Consider the following 19,718-nt stretch of genomic DNA (forward strand, 5'->3'; position numbering starts at 1 on the left):
CCTAGTGGTTAGAGTGTAGGGGGGGGGCAGGTAGCCTGGTGGTTAGAGTGTAGGGCGGGGGGCAGGTAGCCTAGTGCTTAGAGTGTAGGGGCAGCAGGTAGACTAGTGGTTAGAGTGTAGGGACGGCGGGTAGCCTAGTGGTTAGAGTGTAGGGACGGCAGGTAGCCTGGTGGTTAGAGTGTAGGGGAGGCAGGTAGCCTAGTGGTTAGAGTGTATGGACGGCAGGTAGACTAGTGGTTAGAGTGTAGGGATGGCAGGTAGCCTAATGGTTAGAGTGTAAGGACGGCAGGTAGCCTGGTGGTTAGAGTGTAGGGACGGCGGGTAGCCTAGTGGTTAGAGTGTAGGGACGGCGGGTAGCCTAGTGGTTAGAGTGTAGGGGCGGCGGGTAGCCTAGTGGTTAGAGTGTAGGGGCGGCAGGTAGCCTAGTGGTTAGAGTGTAGGGACGGCAGGTAGCCTGGTGGTTAGAGTGTAGGGACGGCAGGTAGCCTAGTGGTTAGAGTGTAGGGACGGCAGGTAGCCTGATGGTTAGAGTGTAGGGACGGCAGGTAGCCTAGTGGTTAGAGTGTAGGGACGGCAGGTAGCCTGGTGGTTAGAGTGTAGGGACGGCAGGTAGCCTGGTGGTTAGAGTGTAGGGACGGCAGGTAGCCTAGTGGTTAGAGTGTAGGGGGGGCAGGTACCCTAGTGGTTAGAGTGTAGGGACGGCAGGTAGCCTAGTGGTTAGAGTGTAGGGGGGGGGCAGGTAGCCTGGTGGTTAGAGTGTAGGGGGGGGGGCAGGTAGCCTAGTGGTTAGAGTGTAGGGACGGCGGGTAGCCTAGTGGTTAGAGTGTAGGGACTGCAGGTAGCCTGATGGTTAGAGTGTAGGGACGGCAGGTAGCCTAGTGGTTAGAGTGTAGGGACGGCAGGTAGCCTAGTGGTTAGAGTGTAGGGACGGCAGGTAGCCTAGTGGTTAGAGTGTAGGGACGGCAGGTAGCCTAGTGGTTAGAGTGTAGGGACGGCGGGTAGCCTAGTGGTTAGAGTGTAGGGACGGCAGGTAGCCTGATGGTTAGAGTGTAGGGACGGCAGGTAGCCTAGTGGTTAGAGTGTAGGGACGGCAGGTAGCCTAGTGGTTAGAGTGTAGGGACGGCAGGTAGCCTAGTGGTTAGAGTGTAGGGACGGCAGGTAGCCTAGTGGTTAGAGTGTAGGGGCAGCAGGTAGCCTAGTGGTTAGAGTGTAGGGGCAGCAGGTAGACTAGTGGTTAGAGTGTAGGGACGGCAGGTAGCCTAGTGGTTAGAGTGTAGGGACGGCAGGTAGCCTAGTGCTTAGAGTGTAGGGGCAGCAGGTAGACTAGTGGTTAGAGTGTAGGGACGGCGGGTAGCCTAGTGGTTAGAGTGTAGGGACGGCAGGTAGCCTGGTGGTTAGAGTGTAGGGGAGGCAGGTAGCCTAGTGGTTAGAGTGTATGGACGGCAGGTAGACTAGTGGTTAGAGTGTAGGGATGGCAGGTAGCCTAATGGTTAGAGTGTAGGGACGGCAGGTAGCCTGGTGGTTAGAGTGTAGGGACGGCGGGTAGCCTAGTGGTTAGAGTGTAGGGACGGCGGGTAGCCTAGTGGTTAGAGTGTAGGGGCGGCGGGTAGCCTAGTGGTTAGAGTGTAGGGGCGGCAGGTAGCCTAGTGGTTAGAGTGTAGGGACGGCAGGTAGCCTGGTGGTTAGAGTGTAGGGACGGCAGGTAGCCTAGTGGTTAGAGTGTAGGGACGGCAGGTAGCCTGATGGTTAGAGTGTAGGGACGGCAGGTAGCCTAGTGGTTAGAGTGTAGGGACGGCAGGTAGCCTGGTGGTTAGAGTGTAGGGACGGCAGGTAGCCTGGTGGTTAGAGTGTAGGGACGGCAGGTAGCCTAGTGGTTAGAGTGTAGGGGGGGCAGGTAGCCTAGTGGTTAGAGTGTAGGGACGGCAGGTAGCCTAGTGGTTAGAGTGTAGGGGGGGGGGGGCAGGTAGCCTGGTGGTTAGAGTGTAGGGGGGGGGGGCAGGTAGCCTAGTGGTTAGAGTGTAGGGACGGCGGGTAGCCTAGTGGTTAGAGTGTAGGGACTGCAGGTAGCCTGATGGTTAGAGTGTAGGGACGGCAGGTAGCCTAGTGGTTAGAGTGTAGGGACGGCAGGTAGCCTAGTGGTTAGAGTGTAGGGACGGCAGGTAGCCTAGTGGTTAGAGTGTAGGGACGGCAGGTAGCCTAGTGGTTAGAGTGTAGGGACGGCGGGTAGCCTAGTGGTTAGAGTGTAGGGACGGCAGGTAGCCTGATGGTTAGAGTGTAGGGACGGCAGGTAGCCTAGTGGTTAGAGTGTAGGGACGGCAGGTAGCCTAGTGGTTAGAGTGTAGGGACGGCAGGTAGCCTAGTGGTTAGAGTGTAGGGACGGCAGGTAGCCTAGTGGTTAGAGTGTAGGGGCGGCAGGTAGCCTAGTGGTTAGAGTGTAGGGGCGGCAGGTAGCCTAGTGGTTAGAGTGTAGGGGCAGCAGGTAGACTAGTGGTTAGAGCGTAGGGACGGCAGGTAGTCTAGTGGTTATAGCGTAGGGACGGCAGGTAGCCTAGTGGTTAGAGTGTAGGGGCAGCAGGTAGACTAGTGGTTAGAGTGTAGGGGCAGCAGGTAGCCTAGTGGTTAGAGTGTAGGGGCAGCAGGTAGCCTAGTGGTTAGAGTGTAGGGGCAGCAGGTAGCCTAGTGGTTAGAGTGTAGGGGCAGCAGGTAGCCTAGTGGTTAGAGTGTAGGGGCAGCAGGTAGACTAGTGGTTAGAGTGTAGGGACGGCAGGTAGCCTAGTGGTTAGAGTGTAGGGACGGCAGGTAGCCTGGTGGTTAGGAGCGTTGGGCCAGTAACCGAAAAGTCGCTGGATTGAATCTCGAGCCGACAAGGTAAATCTGTCGTTCTGCCCTTGAGCAAGACAAGTAACCCAAATCACTCCAGGGTCGCCGTCAATAATGGCTGATCCCCTGGCCGCGACCCCACTCTGAGGGTGTCTCACGGGGAGTGGGACATGCAAAAAAACACATGTCCATTTCACACCACACACCTGTACAGGTTACCCACCTGTACATACAGTCACACAGGACTATATAATCAGTATATTGTTATAGTCAGTCAGAATTGATTAAAGCATTGATCTGATCTAGGCTTTGTTCTGTGAGGTCCTCAAAGAAACACAGCAATATGTTGTAAAACATTTTATGGTTACCCTATGGTTATCCTATAGCTATCCTGTGGTTATACTATGGTTATCCTTTGGGTTATCCTAAAGCTATCCTGTGGTTATTATATGGTTATACTATGGTTATCCTATAGCTATCCTGTGGTTATTATATGGTTATACTATGGTTATCCTATAGCTATCCTGTGGTTATACTATGGTTATCCTTTGGGTTATCCTTTGGGTTATCCTATAGCTATCCTGTGGTTATTATATGGTTATACTATGGTTATCCTATAGCTATCCTGTGGTTATACTATGGTTATCCTTTGGGTTATCCTATAGCTATCCTGTAGTTATTATATGGTTATACTATGGTTATTCTTTGGTTATCCAGTGTATATACTTGTGTGGCTGAAATTGTATTTTTAGATTTTTTTTTGTTGCTACGCAGTTGCTAGGGACTCTTTTGGAAGAAGCTAGCTAGCTAACGAAGAACAACAAAGAATATCTAGTTAACAGAAGAAAAGAAAGAGAAAATCAGGACAGAAGAAAAAGGATATCAAAGTGAAACAGTTCTCTAAAGACACAGGAGACAATAATACAAGAAACAACACTTCTGTAGCTTGTCAACTATGTGTCTGTCTATCCCTGTTCTCTCCTCTCTGCACAGGCCATACAAACGCTTCACACTGCGTGGCCGCTGCCACTCTAACCTGGTGGTCCCAGCGCGCACGACCCACGTGGAGTTCCAGGTCTCCGGCAGCCTCTGGAATTGCCGGTCTGCAGCCAACAAGGCTGAGTTCATCTCAGCCTATGCTACCCTCCAGTCCCTAGACTTCCTGGCGCTGACGGAAACATGGATTACCACAGATAACACTGCTACTCCTACTGCTCTCTCATCGTCTGCCCACGTTTTCTCGCATACCCCTAGAGCATCGAGCCAGCGGGGTGGTGGCACTGGAATCCTCATCTCTCCCAAGTGGACATTCTCTCTTTCTCCCCTGACCCATCTGTCTGGGTGGTGGCACTGGAATCCTCATCTCTCCCAAGTGGACATTCTCTCTTTCTCCCCTGACCCATCTGTCTATCTCCTCATTTGAATTCCATGCTGTCACAGTTACCAGCCCTTTCAAGCTTAACATCCTTATCATTTATCGCCCTCCAGGTTCCCTTGGAGAGTTCATCAATGAGCTTGACGCCTTGATAAGTTCCTTTCCTGAGGATGGCTCACCTCTCACAGTTCTGGGTGACTTTAACCTCCCCACGTCTACCTTCGACTCATTCCTCTCTGCCTCCTTCTTTCCACTCCTCTCCTCTTTCGACCTCACCCTCTCACCTTCCCCCCCTACTCACAAGGCAGGCAATACGCTTGACCTCATCTTTACTAGATGCTGTTCTTCCACTAATCTCATTGCAACTCCCCTCCAAATCTCCAACCACTACCTTGTATCCTTTTCCCTCTTGCTCTCATCCAACACTTCTCACTCTGCCCCTACTCGGATGGTATTGCGCCGTCCCAACCTTCGCTCTCTCTCTCTCCTCTTCCATCCTATCATCTCTTCCCTCTGCTCAAACCTTCTCCAACCTATCTCCTGATTCTGCCTCCTCAACCCTCCTCTCCTCCCTTTCTGCATCCTTTGATTTTCTCTGTCCCCTATCCTCCAGGCCGGCTCGGTCCTCCCCTCCTGCTCCGTGGCTCGACGACTCACTACGAGCTCACAGAACAAGGCTCCGGGCAGCCGAGCGGAAATGGAGGAAAACTCGCCTCCCTGCGGACCTGGCATCCTTTCACTCACTCCTCTCTACATTCTCCTCTTCTGTCTCTGCTGCTAAAGCCACTTTCTACCACTCTAAATTCCAAGCATCTGCCTCTAACCCTAGGAAGCTCTTTGCTACCTTCTCCTCCCTCCTGAATCCTCCTCCCCCCCCCCCCCCCCCCCCTCCTCCCTCTCTGCGGATGACTTCGTCAACCATTTTGAAAAGAAGGTTGACGATATCCGATCCTCGTTTGCTAAGTCAAACGACACCGCTGGTCCTGCTCACACTGCCCTACCCTGTGCTTTGACCTCTTTCTCCCCTCTCTCTCCAGATGAAATCTCGCGTCTTGTGACGGCCGGCCGCCCAACAACCTGCCCACTTGACCCTATCCCCTCCTCTCTTCTCCAGACCATTTCCGGAGACCTTCTCCCCTTCCTCACCTCGCTCATCAACTCATCCTTGACCGCTGGCTACGTCCCTTCCGTCTTCAAGAGAGCGAGAGTTGCACCCCTTCTGAAAAAACCTACACTCGATCCCTCCGATGTCAACAACTACAGACCAGTATCCCTTCTTTCTTTTCTCTCCAAAACTCTTGAACGTGCCGTCCTTGGCCAGCTCTCCTGCTATCTCTCTCAGAATGACCTTCTTGATCCTAATCAGTCAGGTTTCAAAACTGGGCATTCAACTGAGACTGCTCTTCTCTGTGTCACGGAGGCTCTCCGCACTGCTAAAGCTAACTCTCTCTCCTCTGCTCTCATCCTTCTAGACCTATCTGCTGCCTTTGATACTGTGAACCATCAGATCCTCCTCTGCACCCTCTCCGAGTTGGGCATCTCCGGCGCGGCCCACGCTTGGATTGCGTCCTACCTGACAGGTCGCTCCTACCAGGTGGCGTGGCGAGAATCTGTCTCCGCACCATGCGCTCTCACCACTGGTGTCCCCCAGGGCTCTGTTCTAGGCCCTCTCCTATTCTCGCTATACACCAAGTCACTTGGCTCTGTCATATCCTCACATGGTCTCTCCTATCATTGCTATGCAGACGACACACAATTAATCTTCTCCTTTCCCCCTTATGATAACCAGGCGGTGAATCGCATCTCTGCATGTCTGTCAGACATATCAGTGTGGATGACGGATCACCAGCTCAAGCTGAACCTCGGCAAGACGGAGCTGCTCTTCCTCCCGGGGAAGGACTGCCCGTTCCATGATCTCGCCATCACGGTTGACAACTCCCTTGTGTCCTCCTCCCAGAGTGCTAAGAACCTTGGCGTGATCCTGGACAACACCCTGTCGTTCTCCACTAACATCAAGGCGGTGACCCGATCCTGTAGGTTCATGCTCTACAACATTCGCAGAGTACGACCCTGCCTCACACAGGAAGCGGCGCAGGTCCTAATCCAGGCACTTGTCATCTCCCGTCTGGATTACTGCAACTCGCTGTTGGCTGGGCTCCCTGCCTGTGCCATTAAACCCCTACAACTCATCCAGAACGCCGCAGCCCGTCTGGTGTTCAACCTTCCCAAGTTCTCTCACGTCACCCCGCTCCTCCGCTCTCTCCACTGGCTTCCAGTTGAAGCTCGCATCCGCTACAAGACCATGGTGATTGCCTACGGAGCTGTGAAGGGAACGGCACCTCCATACCTTCAGGCTCTGATCAGGCCCTACACCCAAACAAGGGCACTGCGTTCATCCACCACTGGCCTGCTGGCCCCCCCTACCTCTGAGGAAGCACAGTTCCCGCTCAGCCCAGTCAAAACTGTTCTCTGCTCTGGCACCCCAATGGTGGAACAAGCTCCCTCACGACGCCAGGACAGCGGAGTCAATCACCACCTTCCGGAGACACCTGAAACCCCACCTCTTTAAGGAATACATAGGATAAAGTAATCCTTCTAACCCCCCCCCCCCCTTAAAAGATTTAGATGCACTATTGTAAAGTGGTTGTTCCACTGGATATCATAAGGTGAATGCACCATTTTGTAAGTCGCTCTGGATAAGAGCGTCTGCTAAATGACTTAAATGTAATGTAAATGTAGATGGTTCAATTAAATCTTTCTACCCACCTTGCGCTTGCGTGGGATTGGCTCGTCGAAGAGCAGGCTGCTGCCATCCTGTTCGTCGATGGCGTCGTCGGGGGGCGGGCCGTTGATGCTGGGCATACGGAAAGGCTTGAAGCTGTCTGCGGAGAGCGGTGGGGAGGGGGTGGACGGGTTGGACTGGTCACTAGGGCCACTCCAGCTCCAATAGCCACTACTGCTGTAACTGGACGGGGTGAAGCCTCCACCGCTGTCCTTCCACGAGCTATTCAGACACTCTGGAGGGGTGAGAGAGACAAGGTCAGAAAAGTATTCAAACTTCATTTTTATTTACTGCAGAGTTCCTCTGTCCAGTGTCTGTGTTCTTTTTCCCAACTTAATATTTTATTTCTATTGGCCAGTCTGAGATATGGCTTTTTCTTTGCAACTCTGCCTAGAAGGCCAGCATCCCGGAGTCGCCTCTTCACTGTTGACGTTGAGACTGGTGTTTTCCGCGAACTATTTAATGAAGCGGCCAGTTGAGGACTTGTGAGGCGTCTGTTTCTCAAACTAGACACTCTACGGTACTTGTCCTCTTGCTCAGTTGTGCACCGGGGCCTCCCACTCCTCTTTCTATTCTGGTTAGAGCCAGTTTGTGCTGTTCTGTGAAGGGAGTAGTACACAGCATTGTACGAGATCTTCAGTTTCTTAGCAATTTCTCGCATGGAATAACCTTAATTTCTCAGAACAAGAATAGACTGATGAGTTTCAGAAGAAAGTTATTTGTTTCTGGCCATTTTGAGCCTGTAATTGAACCCACAAATGCTGATGCACCAGATACTCAACTAGTCTAAAGGAGGCCAGTTTTAAGGCTTCTTTAATCAACACAACCGTTTTCAGCTGTGCTAACATAATTGCAAAAGAGTTTTCTAATGATCAATTAGCCTTTTAAAATGATAAACTTAGCTAACACAACGTGCCATTGGAACACAGGAGGGATGGTTGATGATAATTGGCCTCTGTACGCCTATGTAGATATTCCATAAAAAATCTGCCATTTCCAGCTACAATAGTCATTTACAACATTAACAATGTCTACACTGAATTTATGATAAATGTTATGTTATTTTAATGGATGCTTTTCTTTCAAAAACAAGTAAATTTCAACAGTTGAAGTCGGAAGTTTACATACACCTTAGCCAAATACATTTAAACTCAGTTTTTCACAATTCCTGACATTGAATCCTAGTAGAAATTCCCTGTCTTAGGTCAGTTAGGATCACCACTTTATTTTAAGAATGTGAAATGTCAGAAAAATATTAGAGAGAATTATTTATTTCAGCTTTTATTTCTTTCATCACATTCCAAGTTTACACACACTCAATTAGTATTTGGTAGCATTGCCTTTAAATTGTTTAACTTGGGTCAAACGTTTCGGGAAGCCTTCCACAAGCGTCCCACAATAAGTTGGGTGAATTTTGGCCCATTCCTCCTGACAGAGCTGCTGTAACTGAGTCAGGTTTGCCTCCTTGCTCGCACACGCCTTTTCAGTTCTGCCCACAAATGTTCTATAGGATTGAGGTCAGGGCTTTGTGATGGCCACTCCAATACCTTGACTTTGTTGTCCTTAAGCCATAACTTTGGAGGTATGCTTGGGGTCATTTTCCATATGGAAGACCCATTTGCGACCAAGCTTTAACTTCCTTACTGATGTCTTGAGATGTTGCTTCAATATATCCACATAATTTTCCTGCCTCATGATGCCATCTATTTTGTGAAGTGCACCAGACCCTCCTGCAGCAAAGCACCCCCACAACATGATGCTGCCACCCCCGTGCTTCACGGTTGGGATGGTGTTCTTCGGCTTGCAGGCCTCCCCCTTTTTCCTCCAAACATAACGACATAACATAACTTTTTCCTCCAAACAGTTATATTTTTGTTTCATCAAACCAGAGGACATTTCTCCAAAAAGTAAGATCTTTGTCCCCATGTGCAGTTGCAAACCGTAGTCTGGTTTTTCTATGGCGGTATTTGAGCAGTGGCTTCTTCCTTGCTGAGCGGCCTTTCAGGTTATTTCGATATTGGACTCGTTTTACTGTGGATATAGATACTTTTGTACCTGTTTCCTCCAGCATCTTCACAAGGTCCTTTGCTGTTGTTCTGGGATTGATTTGCACTTTTCGCACCAAAGTACGTTCATATCTAGGAGACAGAACGCATCTCCTTCCTGAGCGGTATGATGGCTGCGTGGTCCCATGGTGTTTATACTTGCATACTATTGTTTGTACAGATGAACGTGGTACCTTCAGGAGTTTGGAAATTGCTCCCAAGGATGAACCAGACTTGTGGAGGTCTGCAATGTTTTTTCTGAGGTCTTGGCTGATTTCTTTTGATTTTCCCATGATGTCAAGCAAAGAGGCACTGAGTTTGAAGGTAGGCCTTGAAATACATCCACAGGTGCACCTCCAATTGACTAAAATTATGTCAATTAGCCCATCAGAAGCTTCTAAAGCCATGACATCATTTTCTGGAATTTTCCAAGCTGTTTAAAGGCACAGTCAACTTAGTGTATGTAAACTTCTGACACACTTGAATTGTAATACAGTGAATTATAAGTGAAATCATCTGGAAACAATTGTTGGAAAAATACTTGTGTCATGCACAAAGTAGATGTCCTAACCGACTTGCCAAAACTATAGTTTGTTAACAAGAAATTTGTGAAGTGGTTGAAAAACTAGTTTTAATGACTCCAACCTAAGTGTATGTAAACGTCTGACTTCAACTGTAAGTGATCCCAAACTGTTGAACAGTAGTGTATCCATGGCAACATGTGTAGAATTAGAGCAAATTTGCATTAAAACAGCTACATTTGTTCTCTGCGGGCTCTAAAACCACTACCATCAGTAATAAACCCACATTTATAACCCTACCTACCTGAGACCCATCAGTAATAAAACCCTCCTTTACAACCCTACCTGGGACCATCATATGCATCAGAAACAAATGCATCTAACAGTACCAACTCAAACACATAGTGATTTCCAGCTGCATTGACTATGAATGTTTCCAATTGTTTTGAGTGGTCAAACAAACAAGACCCAATTTTATAGTTGATTCACTCCAGGGACTTAGTTTAGAGGCCTTGTGATTCATATACATGTACATTATAGCAGATGAAGAGGAAGTCTCTTTTAGATTTCACAGTGGTAACCCACTCAATAATTCAAATTCAATCACAAGTTGAAGATGTAGACGAGCGATCAAAGACAACACTCAGCTTCACTTGGTGGGAAACGCTGCACTCAGAGATACGTCGTTTCCATCTCTACAGCTGCACTAGTCCACATCATCATCATGAGTCATGACCTAACCTCAGCAAAGGAATAATGCATATGAAACAGGAAATGGTTTAACAAAAAGAACTTCCTTTGTCAGTTCGTTCAGAGTGCAGCAATACAACACGTTCAGACGCTAGCTCTCAGGCAACTGTTTGCTCTATCAAATGTTGGATTGTTGCCGTCTTGGGACAAAACTCCCTTGTAACAGAGTTTCTTAATCTCAGTGTGATCACCTGTATAAAAAAAGGATAAATAAATAAAAACATGTTTGGTTGACTCACCACTGACTTTGACGGGAGGGCTCCTGACCAGCGGACTGCTGGACAGGCTGGTCAGAACCATGGCAGCTGTCACCTTCTCCATGTCCACTTCCTCCTCTGACTTCCTGTTAAAACAACACCAACAAACAGAGAATATTACTGGGCATGAAAACACAACAACAACAAACAGATAATGTGGCATCATGTCCAAAATGGCCTCATATACAGCTCTGGCCCAAAGCACTCTGGTCCCATGTGGCTCAGTTGGTAGAGCATGGCGCTTGCAATGCCAGAGTTTGTCGGTTTGATTCCCACGGGGGACCAGTACAAACATTTGAAAATGCTTGCACTCACTACTGTAACTCACTCTGGATAAGAGAATCTGCAAAAAATGCCTACATAGGTCATGTGGTACTACATAGGTACTACATAGGTACTGTGGCACTACACACACACACAGTACTCCCAACAGAACCCTGAGAAAAAAATGTCAGTTTGATTGCTGAACGGTGCTGTGATCAGTGTGGCATCGATGCTACATTCTAAAATACATTGTCAGTGTTCAAGGCTGAAGGCTTTGCTTTAATAGGGGCCAGTATCCATTAATGAAAGCATCAAATTATACCAATCCACTAAACACACTAACAACCCGTCTCTTCAGAAGACCAGACCCCGGTCTGCTGAACCCCACAACACTATGAACCCATTGAGCTAAAGCCTAGACGTGGTTCAAACCAACAACCAGAGCTGGAGAGGGTATATGTTGACAGACAGAACCAGAGCTGGAGATGGTATATGTTGACGGACACAACCAGAGCTGGAGAGGGTATATGTTGACGGACAGAACCAGAGCTGGAGAGGGTATATGTTGACAGACAGAACCAGAGCTGGAGAGGGTATATGTTGACGGACACAACCAGAGCTGGAGAGGGTATATGTTGACGGACAGAACCAGAGCTGAAGAGGGTATGTGTTGACGGACAGAACCAGAGCTGAAGAGGGTATGTGTTGACGGACAGAACCAGAGCTGAAGAGGGTATGTGTTGACGGACAGAACCAGAGCTGGAGAGGGTATGTGTTGACGGACAGAACCAGAGCTGGAGAGGGTATGTGTTGACGGACAGAACCAGAGCTGGAGAGGGTATATGTTGACGGACAGAACCAGAGCTGGAGAGGGTATATGTTGACGGACAGAACCAGAGCTAGAGAGGGTATATGTTGACGGACAGAACCAGAGCTGGAGAGGGTATATGTTGACGGACAGAACCAGAGCTGGAGAGGGTATATGTTGACGGACAGAACCAGAGCTGGAGAGGGTATATGTTGACGGACAGAACCAGAGCTGGAGATGGTATATGTTGACGGACAGAACCAGAGCTGGAGAGGGTATATGTTGACGGACAGAACCAGAGCTAGAGAGGGTATATGTTGACGGACAGAACCAGAGCTGGAGAGGGTATATGTTGACGGACAGAACCAGAGCTGGAGAGGGTATGTGTTGACAGACAGAACCAGAGCTGGAGAGGGTATATGTTGACGGACAGAACCAGAGCTGGAGAGGGTATATGTTGACGGACAAAACCAGAGCTGGAGAGGGTATATGTTGACAGACAGAACCAGACCTGGAGAGGGTATATGTTGACGGACAGAACCAGAGCTGGAGAGGGTATATGTTGACGGACAGAACCAGAGCTGGAGAGGGTATATGTTGACGGACAGAACCAGAGCTGGAGATGGTATATGTTGACGGACAGAACCAGAGCTGGAGAGGGTATATGTTGACGGACAGAACCAGAGCTAGAGAGGGTATATGTTGACGGACAGAACCAGAGCTGGAGAGGGTATATGTTGACGGACAGAACCAGAGCTGGAGAGGGTATGTGTTGACAGACAGAACCAGAGCTGGAGAGGGTATATGTTGACGGACAGAACCAGAGCTGGAGAGGGTATATGTTGACGGACAGAACCAGAGCTGAAGAGGGTATGACCGTCAGCCAGAGGGAAGCAGTCTGTCTGTAGTAGAGGTCGGCCAATTCTGATTTTTCAACGCTGATACCGATACCGATTATTGGAGGACCAAAAAAGCCGATACCAATTAATCGGCCGATACTTTTATTTATTTGTAATAATGACAATTACAACAATACTGAATGAACACTTATTTTAACTTAATATAATACATAAATACTATCAATTTAGCCTCAAATAAATAATGAAACATGTTCAATTTGGTTTAAATAATGCAAAAACAAAGTGTTAGAGAAGAAAGTAAAAGTGCAATATGTGCCATGTAAAAAAGCTAACGTTTAAGTTCCTTGCCCAGAACATGAGCACATATGAAAGCTGGTGGTTCCTTTTAACATGAGTCTTCAATATTCCCAGGTAAGAAGTTTTAGGTTGTAGTTATAATAGGAATTATTGGACTATTTCTCTCTATATGATTTGTATTTCATATACCTTTGACTATTGGATGTTCTTATAGGCACTTTATGATTGCCAGTGTAACAGTATAGCTTCCGTCCCTCTCCTCCCTCCTACCTGGGCTCGAACCAGGAACACATCGACAACAGCCACCCTCGAAGCAGCGTTACCCATGTAGAGCAAGGGGAACAACTACTCCAAGTCTCAGAGCGAGTGACGTTTGAAACGCTATTAGCGCGCACCCCCAACTAGCTAGCCATTTCACATCGGTTACACCAGCCTAATCTTGGGAGTTGATAGGCTTGAAGTCATAAACAGCGCAATGCTTGAAGAATTGCGAAAGGCTGCTGGCAAAACGCATGAAAATGCTGTTTGAATGAATGCTTACGAGCCTGCTGCTGCCTACAACCGCTCAGTCAGACTGCTCTATCAAATATCAAATCATAGACTTAATTCTAATATAATAACACACAGAAATACGAGCCTTAGGTCATTCATCTGGTCGAATCCGGAAACTATCATCTCGAAAACAAAACGTTTATTCTTTCAGTAAAATACGGAACCGTTCCGTATTTTATCTAACGGGTGGCATCCCTAAATCTAAATATTACTGTTACATTGCACAATCTTCAATGTTATGTCATAATTACGTACAATTCTGGCAAATTAGTTCGCAACGAGCCAGGCGGCCCAAACTGTTGCATATACCCTGACTCTGTTGCAAGAGAAGTGACACATTTTCCCTAGTTAAAAGAAATTCATGTTAGCAGGCAATATTAACTAAATATGCAGGTTTAAAATATATACTTGTGTATTGATTTTAAGAAAGACATTGATGTTTATGGTTAGGTACAAGTTGGAGCAACGACAGTCCTTTTTCGCGAATGCGCACTGCATCGATTATATGCAACGCAGGACAGGCTAGATAAACTAGTAATATCATCAACCATGTGTAGTTAACTAGTGATTATGATTGATTGATTGATTATTTTTTATAATATAAGTTTAACGCTAGCTAGCAACTTACCTTGGCTTCTTACTGCATTCGCGTAACAGGCAGGCTCCTCGTGGAGTGCAATGTAAAGCAGGTGGTTAGAGCGTTGGACTAGTTAACCGTAAGGTTGCAAGATTGAATCCCCAAGCTGACAAGGTAAAAATCTGTCGTTCCTAGGCCGTCATTGAAAATAAGAATGTGTTCTTAACTGACTTGCCTAGTTAAAAAATATTACTTAAAAAAATAATAATAAAAAATACATTACATTTTTTATTTTTTTATTTTTTGAAATCGGCAGCCAAAAATACCGATTACCGATTGTTATGGAAACTTAAAATCGGCCCTAATTAATCGGCCATTCCGATTAATCGGTTGACCTCTAGTCTGTAGTCTGTTAACATCTGTTGCACTTACACTGTTCCACCAGACAGACAGACAGACGTGCTATCAACTTTCTTGTGGCTGACTGACTGTTAAACTCTATAAGACAAATAGCTTAGTAGGGTTGGAGGGGTGTTGGGACAAAGGCAATCCAAGAGAGAGTGAGAAAGAGAGGGTGGGGGAGAAGAGGGAGAGAGAGAGAGAAACCAATACCTGCCCCCCTTCCCACTCCCCAGACATCTGTGATTTTGTCTTTAATGATTTAATGAGGAGCCACCCTGCAGCCTGCCCCCGCCTCCCCCTCTGTTCCCTGTCCCAGCTCCAGCCCTGTCCCAGCCTCTTCCCAGCTCCAGCCCCTTCCTAGCTCCAGCCCCTGTACCAGCTCCAGCCCCTTCCTAGCTCCAGCCCCGTCCCAGCTCCAGCCCCCGTCCCAGCCTCTTCCCAGCTCCAGCCTCTTCCCAGCTCCAGCCCCTTCCCAGCTCCAGCCTCTTCCCAGCTCCAGCCTCTTCCCAGCTCCAGCCCCTGTCCCAGCTCCTGTCTCAGCCCCTTCCCAGCTCCAGCCCCGTCCTATCTCCAGCCCCTTCCCAGCTCCATCTCCAGCCCCGTCCCAGCTCCAGCCCCTTCCTAGCTCCAGCCCCTTCCCAGCTCCAGCCCCATCCCAGCTCCAGCCCCCGTCCCAGCCTCTTCCCAGCTCCAGCCCCGTCCCAGCCCCGTCCCAGCTCCAGCCCTGTCCCAGCCTCTTCCCAGCTCCAGCCCCGTCCCAGCCTCTTCCCAGCTCCAGCCCCTTCCTAGCTCCAGCCCTGTCCCAGCTCCAGCCCCCGTCCCAGCCTCTTCCTAGCTCCAGCCCCGTCCCAGCTCCAGCCCCCGTCCCAGCCTCTTCCCAGCTCTAGCCTCTTCCCAGCTCCAGCCCCCGTCCCAGTTGCAGCCCCCGTCCCAGCCTCTTCCCAGCTCCAGCCTCTTCCCAGCTCCAGCCCCTGTCCCAGCTCCAGCCCCGTCACAGCTCCAGCCCCGTCCCAGCTCCCGTCCCAGCCTCTTCCCAGCTCCAGCCCCCGTCCCAGCCCCATCCCAGCTCCAGCCCCTGTCCCAGCCTCTTCCCAGCTCCAGCCCCGTCCCGCCCTCCCGCCCAGCCCCGCCGCTCCGCCCCTTCCCAGCTCCAGCCCCTGTCCCAGCTCCAGCCCCTTCCCAGCTCCAGCCCCGCCCGCTCGCCCTCCCAGCTCCAGCCCCTGTCCCAGCTCCAGCCCGCCCCTGTCCCAGCTCCAGCCCCTGTCCCAGCTCCAGCCCCTTCCCAGCTCGGGATGTTTCCAGTTTAAAACAACGACACTAATGACACTAGTCTCTTAGATCCTTTCCACACGTCTAAAATGAGTTGGGCTGAGAGTAGAGAGGAGCTCCAGCGGAGGGGTACTGGGGGGGGTTCAGCGGAAGTGTAGAGGGGGGGTCCAGCAGAGGTGTAGGGGGGGGTCCAGCGGAGGTGTAGAGGGGGGTCCAGCGGAGGTGTAGAGGGGGGGTCCAGCAGAGGGGTACTGGGGGGGTTCAGCGGAGGTGTAGAGGGGGGGTCCAGCGGAGGTGTAGAGGGGGTCCAGCGGAGGGGTAGAGGGGGGGTCCAGCGGAGGGGTACTGGGGGGGTTCAGCGGAGGTGTGGAGGGGGGGTCCAGCGGAGGGGTAGAGGGGGGGGTCCAGCGGAGGTGTAGAGGGGGGGTCCAGCGGAGGGGTAGGGGGGGGTTCAGCAGAGGTGTAGAGGGGGGGTCCAGCGGAGGGGTAGAGGGGGGGTCCAGCGGAGGGGTACTGGGGGGGTCCAGCGGAGCTGTAGAGGGGGGGGGGGGGTCCAGCGGAGGTGTAGAGGGGGGGGTCCAGCGGAGGTGTAGAGGGGGGGGTCCAGCGGGGGGACGGGGGGGTCCAGCGGGGGGTGGGGGGGTCCAGCGGAGGTGTAGGGGGATCCAGTGAAAGGATAGAGTGTAGAGGGGGGGTCCAGCGGAGGTGTAGGGGGTCCAGTGAAAGGATAGAGTGTAGAGGGGCTCCCCAGTCTCTCTGATGTGGGTATAAAGCAGGGCGACTCATCGTTTATTACAGTCCCTGGCCTATGACGCTCATTTCCTCCTGAATAATGGACTATAAATCAGATACCTCGTGCAAACCCACATGAAGGACATTAAACAGCCTCCTATCAGACACAATGGGATTTTTCTCTTCTGCAGGTGGCAGAGATGTGTTCCAGATAAAGACAATGTGTTCATCTCAGAGAAACCAATACCTGCCCTCCTTCCCACTCCCCAGACATCTGTGATTTTGTCTTTAATGATTTAATGAGGAGCCACCCTGCAGCCTGCCCCCGCCTCCCCCTCTGTTCCCTGTCCCAGCTCCAGCCCTGTCCCAGAGACAGCCCAGCACAGAGACAGAGACAGAGACAGAGACAGAGACAGCAGACAGCAGACAGACAGACAGACAGACAGACAGACAGACAGACAGACAGACAGACAGACAGACAGACAGACAGACAGACAGACAGACAGACAGACAGACAGACAGACAGAGACAGACAGAGACAGAGACAGCGAGAGAAAGAAATATGGGCATGTTTTTTCCTGTGTAAAACTTTCACAGCCAACAACAAGTGAAACTCATAGCCTTGGGGATTTAAATATCTTTCAACGTTTATCTTACAGCGTGCTGCTGAATGTTAGCTAGCTCTCCAGAACTGAAATACAGCCCATCTGAGGAAACAGGCAGATAGAAACGCTTCAGTTTCTCTTTGAAAGGACTGCAGGCTGGGATGATTCATGTGATGGTTAGCAGTAAATTACACTTTGATTATCATCAGTATATTTTCTCCTTCGCGGGAAGAGAGGTCAACAGACCACTCCACAGAGAAAACACATTTCCAAAAGCAGAAATGTCTGTTTCACTAGAGTAAGAATGAATCCATGGACGAGGGCTGTGTGTGTGTGGTGATACCCACCAGCTATTACTGTACAGCAGGAGAACCAGAGGGTTACTGTAGGTCAGTCTGGGAGAAGCTTGAGGCGCCCCGACCATCACACAGTGTCTGGCAGCCGGCCAAATCCTCCCTCCCTCCTCCACTCGCGCACATGCACACACACACGCACGCACGCGCACGCACGCACGCACACACGCAAACACACGGCACCCTATTCCCTACACAGTGCAATACTTTAGAAAAGTAGCTCTTTATATAGGAAATAGGGTTCCATTTGTGACGTAGCCATAGAGTAGATCAACACAGAGCTCCACTGTGACGTAGCCATAGAGTAGATCAACACAGAGCTCCACTGTGATGTAGCCATAGAGTAGATCAACACAGACACACAGAGCTCCACTGTGACGTAGCCATAGAGTCGATCAACACAGAGCTCCACTGTTATGTAGCCATAGAGTAGATCAACACAGACACACAGAGCTCCACTGTGACGTAGCCATAGAGTAGACCAACACAGACACACAGAGCTCCACTGTGACGTAGCCATAGAGTAGACCAACATAGAGCTCCACTGTGACGTAGCCATAGAGTAGACCAACATAGAGCTCCACTGTGACGTAGCCATAGAGTAGACCAACACAGAGCTCCACTGTGACGTAGCCATAGAGTAGACCAACACAGAGCTCCACTGTGACGTAGCCATAGAGTAGACCAACACAGAGCTCCACTGTGACGTAGCCATAGAGTAGACCAACACAGAGCTCCACTGTGATGTAGCCATAGAGTAGACCAACACAGACACACAGAGCTCCACTGTGACGTAGCCATAGAGTAGACCAACACAGACACACAGAGCTCCACTGTGACGTAGCCATAGAGTAGACCAACACAGACACACAGAGCTCCACTGTGACGTAGCCATAGAGTAGACCAACACAGACACACAGAGCTCCACTGTGACGTAGCCATAGAGTAGACCAACACAGACACACAGAGCTCCACTGTGACGTAGCCATAGAGTAGATCAACACAGACACACAGAGCTCCACTGTGACGTAGCCATAGAGTAGATCAACACAGAGCTCCACTGTGATGTAGCCATAGAGTAGACCAACACAGAGCTCCACTGTGACGTAGCCATAGAGTAGATCAACACAGAGCTCCACTGTGATGTAGCCATAGAGTAGTCCAACACAGACACACAGAGCTCCACTCTGGCTGTCGGTCTGGTGTATCACGTGACTGCCTACTGATGGATTCTGGGTTCTAACTATTAAACTTGAAATAGAGTTAATTATCAGGTAATCTATTGAAATATTGAGTGCTATGATTTAGAGGGTCTACACCAGAAGTGAATGGTTATCTGTAGGAGGAAGGTATAAGGTGGGTGCAATTAAACTTGGAATGTACTGAGTGCAGGGAAAGCGATCATATGTGGCAGGCATTGATAAATGGAGCGAGTCATGGATTAGTGATGGGGGGGGGTCGAGGTCAGTTCAGGTCACGTTAAGGGAGAAGGAAAAGTTTATTGCCCGTATCACTTAGTATCTTTAGTGCTAGGCAGGAAACTATGTTCAAAAAGAATCAGGAGACTCCACCCAAAGTGGGCTACACATACCGCCACTATTGTAAACATGTTTTGTCGATTCAGCTGTTCGATCCTCTGGGAATAATAAACTTGGTTAATCTTTCACAGTGTCCGTCGAGTTCTTACTCTGGTAATTACAACCTAACACTACTAACCCATATGCTGCTCTCTGTCTCACTCTCGCTCTCTCTAGTTCTGTCTGTGGCATATATATATATATATATATATATATCCCTCTGTGAGTGTTTCTCTCTCTAGCCGTTTCTCTTTCTCCATTGTCTGATTCGGTCTGTGGATGTATTTTCTCTCTCAATGTTTCCCTCTCACTCACGCTCTCTGGAGGTGATGTATACCGTAGCGGCCAACAGAAAATGGGAGATTTCCATTTTCACAGGCCACAGAAACCTTGGAGAAAAAGGCCAGCCCACCCAACTGTGCTCTTTGACCCAAATATCTCAACGCCGGCTAGAGCTGCTGCGGCACAAATCTTTTTAGACAGAGCAGGTGGTGGTGCGATCACACTGCTTCCTCTCACTGATCACTCTAGGGAAGAGTGAGAGCGAGAGAGCAAGAGAGCAAGAGAGCGAGAGAGTGAGCAAGAGAGAGCGAGCAAGAGAGGGCAAGAGAGCGAGAGCGAGAGAGCAAGCAAGAGAGAGCGAGCAAGAGAGAGCAAGAGAGCGAGAGCGAGAGAGCGAGCAAGAGAGAGCGAGACAGAGAGAGCGAGACAGAGAGAGCGAGACAGAAAGAGCGAGACAGAAAGAGCGAGACAGAGAGAGCGAAACAGAGAGAGCGAGACAGACAGAGCGAAAGAGAGTGAGCGAGTGAACGCGAGAGAGCAAGACAGAGAGAGAGAGCAAGACAGAGAGAGAGACAGAGAGAAAGAGAATG

The 19,718-nt window shown here is 49.7% G+C and overlaps 1 protein-coding gene across 1 annotated transcript in view; it reads right to left on the reverse strand.

Moving 5' to 3' along the window:
- znf704 (zinc finger protein 704) overlaps positions 1-19,718 on the reverse strand; it is a 95,994-nt gene that overhangs the window by 24,322 nt on the left and 51,954 nt on the right. Inside the window, exons 3-4 of the mRNA XM_045694933.2 lie at positions 10,533-10,636; positions 6,962-7,212 (exon numbers count right to left, since the gene is read on the reverse strand). Coding sequence (XP_045550889.1) covers positions 6,962-7,212; positions 10,533-10,636 — 355 coding nt within the window. The remainder of the gene's footprint in view (positions 1-6,961; positions 7,213-10,532; positions 10,637-19,718) is intronic.

This window comes from Salmo salar, chromosome 14, assembly GCF_965601325.2.
Source record: "Salmo salar chromosome 14, fSalSal1, whole genome shotgun sequence".
In the NCBI taxonomy this organism is placed as follows: Eukaryota; Metazoa; Chordata; class Actinopteri; order Salmoniformes; family Salmonidae; genus Salmo; species Salmo salar.